Source organism: Brachyistius frenatus, unplaced genomic scaffold (genome assembly GCF_029030835.1).
Source record: "Brachyistius frenatus isolate BFR_SWC_R1_liver_20210118 unplaced genomic scaffold, ASM2903083v1 Contig_10, whole genome shotgun sequence".
Lineage (NCBI taxonomy): Eukaryota > Metazoa > Chordata > Actinopteri > Embiotocidae > Brachyistius > Brachyistius frenatus.
In genome coordinates, this window is record NW_027210609.1 from 2,257,225 (window position 1) to 2,266,582 (window position 9,358).

Sequence of the window (9,358 nt, forward strand, 5' to 3'; positions counted from 1 at the left end):
TTGAGGCCAAAACAACGTTTGAGCCAATTTTGAAGAAATTCTCTCAAAATTGCTGAGATATCCCGCTCTAGAGAATGGGAAGCCAAAGACATAATGCTGGCAGCTGCGGCTGTTATCGGCACAAAGGCATGAAAACTTGTTTGTGCGGAATGTTTACAAAAGTCTAGGAAAAGTTAGACATGATCATAAAAAAATATCTACAGTTTAACACCAAAGAAATGATATAATATTGAAATTCTTTAATCCAGTCACATAAAAGAATAAATACAAACAACTGCTGCTTGCAGCGCACCGCGCGTGAAGCTGCTGAGTTTGATGAAACATCAGTTGTAAGATGACTTTTTCAGCGATCCGACTGAAGCAACGAATCCTACGGCATTTCATATCTTAAACCGCTATAGGCGGCTAACGAGTGAAAAAAACAAATCGATCGGTTCTTCTTCCAAATAACTGGACAGTCACACGGTCTGCAGCTTGAGCTCTCATACTTCCGCCTGCTTCTGTCCCTCCTCCGTCGCTGTTTCTGTCAGCTCCGTTTGGGCTCTCCGACGCTCCGCCTCTGTTATCGTCATGGGGTGCAGAGGGAAAAATCCCGCCAACCCTGCAGAAAGAGAGAAAAGAAAGGGGGAAGATGACAACTTCCACAACAAGCTATTCCAAACAAATATTGCAGAAACATTGCTGGGAGTTGCCAACATCTTTTGGAACTTAGTGTATCGATATGATCACTTTAAGACCATGTACATTTCTTGTAGTCCTCCTAAATATACTACATTTAATTCTAAGGATGCCATTGGTCCAGTGAAGTGATGCATGAGATGCTTATTAAACCCACAAAATAAAGAATTAATCTTTTTCTGTACAATTCTTTGCACCAGTGGGTGCGCGAGGTGCTTGAGGGCATGATGAAGTCACGATTTATAGCAGATTGTATACAAAACATATCAAAGATTTCAATGAGTAAACCATACTGATATTATCTCGAGATAAATATTAACCTAAGGGTGGGCCTCTTGGTAAATGTTACGGCTGGACCTCCTTGATTAAACAATCCTCTACGAGCAGCACAATTCTCTGGAAAGGACGACAATGAAAGTGCGCAAACGACATTAAAAAGAGCCGACTCATGAAGTGACTACTCACCGAGAAGTTTGGCCACCGGTTTCGTCGGATGTGCACCGCAACCGATCCAGTACTTGATCCGGTCGAAATTGAAACTGACCAGTTTCTCGTTGTAGATGTTTGGAAGAGGGTCGTAGGAACCCAGCTGCTCTATATATTTACCATCTCTTGCCCTTTTGTTGTAAGCTGCCACGATGCGATAAAAGGGTCTGTTTGCTTGATTGTGGCCTGCAAGAGCCAATCGAATGACAACATAACCCCCGTGGTACTTTTTTAGGAGGAGCGATGCTGCAGAAGGAAATGAACACAATGAGAATTGTCAAAGAAGAGGACAAAAGAGAGTTACATAACATATCCCGGTGTCAGTGGCTGCTTGATATCCCACAAGTTAACGTTATACTGTCAAAGAACCTCGTACAGAAGCTGATTAATATCTTACTTAGCAACTCTTGTTGTCTATACCTCTGGTCCTGTTACTTTTATCAAAATAACCTTCAAAACAAAACAAAAAAATGGAGGAAGGAGCAGAGATGAGAGGAGTAAACGTAAACGTTTTTTTGTTTGTTTGTTATTATTTATATTAATCTTAGAGTGCAGAGGTTACCCTGCCTTCTCTCAAAGTGAGCTGTATTAATCTTGTTTTGACTGCTGCTTTTCCTCTTTACTGTGAAGCTCAAGCGAAGTGATGCACTCGAAATGAGAAAATGAATCCTCTGATTACTGCCTCTCCAATGAGTGGATTGTTCCTTTATCTGTTTTGACATTATTCTTTAATTCTACATCTTTGCGTTTAGGACTGTTGTCAGAAATTGACATTTTTCACTAGTTTTGGAATTTGTTTTAGATTTAGATTTGGTTGGAAAGAAGTGACGAAGCAGTGTGTTCATACTGGTGATGATAAATGTCCACTTGTGTTGTGGGATGACATGTCGGCATTTTGTTGTTGCGAGGATTCACAGCTTCAGATTCGGTACTACATTTATCTTTTTTGGGGGGAAACGTAAAGGAACCTGATTCACAGCTTTGAGCCACTGATTGTCCGTTTTTCGCACCTCTCGCGTTGTTGAAGACACTTTAGATGAAACACGAACTCTTATCTCAAACGCATTTTCTATATATATTTTTTATTTTTTTTCAAAGTGATACGTACATGTAGTTATAGTGGAAGAACAAGTGAAAAAAAAATATTGTAAAATATCCACTTGTCCTTTCTAAAAACCTTGACAGAGAGCAAAAAGCTCTGACTGAATACTCACATAAATGCACCATGTTGTTCGCTGAAATATCCTGCAACAGACGAAATAGCACTTGTAATCATCATTTAAAAAACAAGCGAATTTCTATAAACCACGCCGGCAGCGAATCTTGTACTGTTCAACCCCGACTACATCACTAATAAACCCGAAATTGTCATTGAATGACAACAGTATGGCTGGTGCTAAATTTAACAGCACGAAGCGTGTCCTGTCTTAATGGCATAGGCGGTTTAGAAATGAGCACGAAGAAGTGAATTACCTCTGAAGATGTGAGACGACGTGGAGGAAAATCTCTACGGATGTCGCCTCTTCTTTATTCGCCGCACAGACGACAGTAATTTGATGGTTGTTTTGTTTGTTTTTTTTAAGCAGGAGAAGAAGCGTCGTGACATTTGTCAGTGCGCGGCCATGTTTGAACAGGAAGTTACGTATCTGCGACGTAGTTGCGTCTCAGTGACGCTAGATGGCGCGGTTGCACTGCTGCCCGCTGCACCGCAGGAAACTGAAGGGCCGCCTACACCTATCACTGCAAAAGAGTTCCCGTTTGAAAAGTCAGCGTTCGTGTTTCACTCCGAAATATTTCCTGACACTTTTTGAGGAACTCATTTCAGCCTTCAAAATGGCCCCAGAAAGATAATGTGAGTAGTTACATACAGACATTGTTTTCAAGTTTTATCCTGCAGGTTTAACATGTAGGGTTACTTTTAGGCAGGAGATGCAGGGATGCTCAAAATCTTTATTGAAGTAAAGGTTATAAAATAGGCCTACTGTTACAAGTAAAACTCAGAAAATGAAAAGACAAGTAGGCCTATCAACAAACTGTAGGTATCAAAAGCGTCTCATGGGTTAATGTAATAGGCTACAATGGTAACATGTAAAAAATAATATATTTGATGCATTGACATGTGAGCAGAATTTTATTCTTTTATCTGGTTGAGTTGGAGCTCATTTAAATGACTTTATATTCTATCTGGTTGTTGCGTTTTATAAGCATAGATTGTTCATTATTTTAGAAGTTTATTATTTTTTAAGTTAAACAATAAACAAAGGGCCTATAAACAAAGTTTATAAAAAATGTTGTGGAATATACAGTGTTATTGTAAAATGCAGCGGACTGGAAGTATAAAATGGTTTCCAATGGAGATATGTAAGGAAAACCTCCTCAAAATTAAACTTGATTATTTGCGTGCTCTTATTTGCTGCTTTTGGCAATACATAAAACAGATTTTTGAGCCTCAATAGTGTATAGTAGTTATATTTACTCTCCTCATTATAAAAATACATCAGATTTGAATGCAGCTAAATGCCTGTTAATGTGCAAACGTACTCAAAGGAACCTAAATGCAATGCATTTTCTAGTTTTAGTTAAGATAATGGATCTGGTACACACTGTAAACCAAAAAAGTGGAAAAAGTGACGAATCCAGCTGTTTCATTTATGGTTGACAGTTTGTAAATATAATTTTCTACCACTCAAAGTGAGGAGCTTTGGTTACAACAGTGTTTTATCAGTCATGCGATCCTACACATTGTCCATGTGTTGTGTGTCTGACATTAGCAGCGCGTCGAGTTTCTAATCAGTTTCCACTGTTGACCCCAGCCCAGATGAAACACCAATTTCCTGAGAGTGATCACGAATTCAGGGGTCATTGCTTTGCCTGATGTTGTCCAAGCGCACAAAGATTTCTGCCCACGGGGAGCCCGGCTGCCCCCACCACCACCACCATCATAGCCGCCGCCACCACCACCACCGCTCCCAGTCTTGGAACATGGTGATTTCACACCCCTGTTGTGTAAAGCTTGTTTTTCTGTGTGTGTGTGACAAACACATGGTTTTCTGCGAGGAGAGGTCACTGAAGACACACAAAAGAGATGAGCCCTTGTTTGTCATTCTGAAAATATCCTACTGTCCCTGCGTAACTCTTCACACATAAAGCTAGTAATGACTTATGACTGGTTACTGACAGATAAAAGAGACATTACCTAAGAATATTTGTAAAATACTTAGTTTCCATGCAATTGATAATATCCCTGATTATGCTTTCAATAAAAAATAACATTGCCAATTTATACATTAAGTCAATTAGATTTGTTTACAGTAGCTTTAAGGGCTTTTCCAATCTGCAAATGAAAGCATCTCGTCTTAACTATGTTTAATTTTTTCCCTTCTAAAATGGTCAAACCATACACACTGCTACAGTGGAGTATTAATAAGTCATAGTTTAAATGAGTTAGACTATCACAAGAGAAATTGTCAAGTCATAACACACACATCTTTAATTTGAAAGAATAACAAGATTATAAGCTTGCAGTTTGAAAAGATTTAAAAATTTTCACAGAAATAATTTGAGCAACCAGATGAACAACGTAGCACAGAACACTTTCTTCTCAAAATCCAGGCCTCGGAATTTCAAGAGGAAAGCATCATTATGGGGTTGACCATGTTTTTTTCTGCGGAAAAATCTGAAAATGAATAGAGGCTTTACACAGTTAGGCAGCAAACAAAATGCATCTTACATGGTGAATCGGTAATGCATGATTATCTGAACGGTGACATTGATTCTAGTTGTGGCTCAGTCTCTCGTGAGGACCCCATGCTCTTTGGGATACCAAGGCAAGTTGTTCCTCCTCTAATCATCTGTGACAGTTCAGTTAGAGACGCTCAGATGACCAGATATTTTACCAGGAAAAAAGAAAGAGGAGTCTGCTTTAAACGAAGACGGCTGCCCCAGACATTTTAGTCAAACATGTCTGAGGTTAATTTGATTATGTGGAAGATGCTACTAGTATCTTCTAAACAAGGATGCCTTCACATTATGCACTTTGAAAATCCTTATACCCCCGTTGTATTTTGAATTAAAGCATTCCAAATCATTTTACAGTGTTATATAGTCTTATATTTCATTATACATTTATTTTAATAGTTTTTAGTGTCAACCGGTATTTGTTTTTCTGGGAAACTAATACCGTCTTTTTCTCTCAGTGTCATTTGAAATAGATTTGTTCTGAAATATTTGTTCACATTGACTAGTTGTCAGTCAGACGTGTGTTGGCTTCAATCTGTGCTGTGATTTTGAAATTACAATTTTTGTCATCAAAGTGTTGTCCCACACAGAAGCTACAAATATTCCATCCTGGCTTGATTAGTGATGCACTGTTAAAGAAATGACTGACATTAAAGGAATAGTTCAACATATTAAGAGAGATATTTATTTGGTTTTTGGTGGAGGGCAAAATGAAAAGAGAATTACCAATCAGCTTCGTTTACCAAAATACGTCAAAATGTAATAAAATCTGCCTAATAGCGCTTCTAACACTTTGTATCTCACTTGTTTAACACATACATAAACCAAAGTTTCAAAACTTGTATTAATTAGGGAGCTTTAAAAGTGGAAAGCAGATTTATTTTCGGACCAAACCAGCCTGCCCTTAAACACAGACGTGTAGCTCATCTGTTCCAGCAGCTTTATCAAGTGACATATTTACATTTATTGCGGCCTCAGGTGGCCATAGTAATTACAGCAGGATCAAAGGATGAGGTCAGGTGACATAAAGAGTGGCAAACTCCGGAGGTTACGGGTGTTTGGATGGATCAAATAGAAGAATTTCAGCCAGGAGACTGCTGTTTGTGTAAAAACAAGATGGGTTTTAATAACGTCACTTATTAATTACCATCACGTAATTTACGTAATACATCATCTTATTCTAACCTTCTGATCAAATAGAAGAATTCCCAAGCTCTGACTTTTCCCTAAATTTAGCAAAGTACTTTTGCTGCCTAAAGCTAACCAAAGTGTGATCGCATCACAACGGTAATCATGTGTTTATTATTGTTACCATGATGATGAAGGTGCAGTGCGTCTGTCGCTGGTACTCTCTCTTGGTCATATGTCGTTTTTGCAAATGACCTATTCTGTCATTTTGGCATATGAGGATGTGTTGGTTGGACAGAGCCAAGCTCGTTGTTTCTCCCTGTTTCCATCATAGACTTTGATATAAAAGTGAATGTAATTTCTGGATCTGTAAAGTGAGGCCAATGCAGAGGTGCCTTAAACTGCAATACCACTGACGGCTGCTAGAGGTTGGCTCCAAAAAGGCTCCGTCTCCATAGACTTCCATTCAGCTTCTCTCATGAAATACTAAGTCAATACATTTTTTCAAGAAGTCACAATGGTGTCTTTCCCTAAAGTTACTTTCTTATTAGTTTTCTGGTGGTCCATTTTAAAATAATCCCATGATTAATTAGACATTAGGCCTCAAAAAGCAGTATGTTTAAGGAGTCTTTGTTTGATTGACAGGCTTGTGGTGCTGTCAGGTTTTTGCTTATAGGTGGGCAGGGTTTAGTGTCCTCTGGAATCAGATTAACCACTTGACCCTCCCCAGCTCATCCAAATATGGTCACTTCTGGCTCCTAAATAGCAAGATGGCAATGACCTTTTCCAAAAATGTCAGGTATTGTTTCAATATTCCATTGGATCCACAGTTATTTTTATTAGGGATAAATGTTTATATGTAATTAGAAAGTGCACAGGAGCGAGACTATCATATTATCTATATTTATGGTAAAACTGCAGTGTCTCCTGTCCTGTATGGAACAAACTTCATCCCATTTTACATGAATATGAATTGGTATGGGGTGTTAATTAGTTAGGTATATTTTGTGAGAATATAAAACTAAATTTTTTTTTTTTTTAAAGACACAAAATTCTTAGTCCTCCTGTTATTTTCAGGTTTGTGGGGGGTTTTGACCCGCTTGAGGCATATACAAGAGATAAGAAAACACCATGGATAGGACGTACCAACACATATATACTGTGTAGACATTCATTTATACAGTTGGAGCACTGTAGACTCTCCAATTCAGCTTGACGTCTTTGAGATGTGGGATGAAGTCATATGAGTATGCATAAGAAACCCACATGGCCCCTGGGAGAGTATTTAAATACAAACATGAGCTACTGAAAGTGGTGCAGGGAAATGTCTAGATCCTGTCATGAACCACACTACAACCAGGGAGGCCGTGAAAAACAGTGTAAAATGATTAACACTTTCCTCACATTTCTTTCATCTTCCTCACGATCATTATGTTCCTCTTATAAAAAGGTAAAGTTAAATATGTTGTAGGAGAGCTTTCGTGCTGTACTGCAGGTGTTCCCCTAAACTGTTGTGAGCATACATTATAATTCTGTTTATACGCATCTTAAAGCGAACGGGCATTTAACATCAATGATGGTATTTTATACTTTCAACCAGCTTTATGTTGTTTTAAGTTTGTTTTTGAAAGGAGCAGCATATTCATAAGATTCTTCAGCTCGGTCGGTCAGAATAATGGACCTTTTCAATCACGGGGGTCGTGTGACTTCCAGACTGTCAGCTCTTTGTAATGCCCTCTGCTTTTTTTAAGCATCTGTGTCCAGTTTGAGCCGAGATAGATGTTATGGTTGCGAGCACCTAATGGAAAGACAGGATTTGGTCACAGATAGATGGTCAAGTGATCTCCCTTTTCTGGGAGGATCTCTCAGATGGTTATGGTGAGACTAATTGTGATTGCATGCAAAATGGAGGCATTACTTTTATGTTCATTAACAAAGAGACTTTTTCTTTTTCTGTTTCGTTTTTTTTCGAAGATTTGTGCACTACTGCGGCCGCCGATTAAAGAAAAAAATGCTCTGTGTTCTTTGGAATTTTGAGGCATGTGGTTGCTTGCCTCAGTCAATAAAGATGTTAATGTTGTGGGAAAAACAGTTTTATTCCACAAATAGGCTAAAATCCTAATTCTTTGCTTTGATTTTCACTAATATTGTTGCTAATTGTGAAGTAACTGATAAATACTGCTGTAGTACCTTGGCAAACAACTGTGTACCACTTGGACAGCAAAAATTCCAGCTTTAACTAACTACTTGTTGGTCTTGAAAAAAGTTAAATGGGAAATAATCTAAGCCTTCAAATATGAGAATTGTGCTTGTTTCATAAACAGAAAACCGATAGGATAGTTTGTACTGTTTGTCCACATAGTCAGCTAAGGGAAAAAAAAACTACGCTATCTCTCGACTTTTGCTGACTTGATTTCTCCATCAACAACAGGAGCTCGTGCAGAGATACAACTTTTGCCTTGTGACCATTTTGAAAAAGAAAACGGTCAAAAAAAAAGATGTATCCAGATTTTAATCAGAACTCCAGATCAGAACATGAGGCTTTGTTACAGATTATACAAACCAACAGTAAATAAAGTACTTGAAATTAGCTTAATCTCAATTTGCTTTGATATCGTTTGTTGACTCTCTATGCTGGTATTTTCTCTCACCGCTCTCCCCTCGCCACAACTGGTCGCGGCAGACAGCTGACCACATCTGAACCTGTTTGTTTCAGTCGGAGGTTTCTTCCTGTTAAGGGAGTTATTCCTCGGCACTGTGGCTTGTGTGGAAATTGTTGAATTTTTTGGGTTCTTCTAGATAATACAATATTGTTTTATACTTCAATAGGTGTTGAAGTGAAATGTTAAGTGCATGACTTTTACTTGTGATTGAATATCTTTACACTGAGGTCTAGTTTTGCTTAAGCAAAGCAATTGGTTCAGTCCAACCCAAGTATCAATGAAAATAGTCCTTCAGTTCAGATTTTTTTATCCTAACCCTAACCCTTTTTTTTTATTTCTTTTTTTTTTTATTTCTGTGATCAAAAGAAGCCTCCTTCCAGATGCTATTTATGTTTTTAATACTGATGTTTGATTTAACTTAATCTGACTGATTTGATCGACAGTCACATTTACATACTAAAACAATTAACAGCCAGTGGAAACAGACAGGGCAACCGAAGCCGGCTGAAGGTAATATTTGGTCAAACGCAGTCAGCACATCACATTGTGATTTCTGCTCTATGAGGTCGTGACCTGCTTCCTGTGTCGTTGCTCTCCCCAGACCTCCGCTGGCAGAGCTGAAACGGCAGAGCCACACTGGTAGGTTGTGTGAGAGGACAAGTGGA

The 9,358-nt window shown here is 38.5% G+C and overlaps 1 protein-coding gene across 1 annotated transcript; it reads right to left on the minus strand.

The window, feature by feature from the left end:
• Positions 1 to 219: 219 nt before the first annotated feature.
• On the minus strand, positions 220 to 2,800 carry mrps16 (mitochondrial ribosomal protein S16). Its single transcript, XM_069690859.1, has 4 exons — positions 2,638 to 2,800; positions 2,379 to 2,409; positions 1,144 to 1,410; positions 220 to 601 (listed from the first exon to the last, which is right to left on the minus strand). Exons 2-4 carry the CDS (start codon positions 2,389 to 2,391, stop codon positions 483 to 485), a joined length of 399 nt encoding a protein of 132 aa, XP_069546960.1. The 5' UTR covers positions 2,392 to 2,409; positions 2,638 to 2,800; the 3' UTR covers positions 220 to 482.
• Positions 2,801 to 9,358: the final 6,558 nt, after the last annotated feature.

Coding starts and splice junctions, on each gene's coding strand:
- mrps16 (XM_069690859.1), bottom strand. Junction 602..1,143: donor ACCGGTGGCCAAACTTCTCG/GTGAGTAGTCAC, acceptor CTCTTTCTGCAG/GGTTGGCGGGATTTTTCCCT.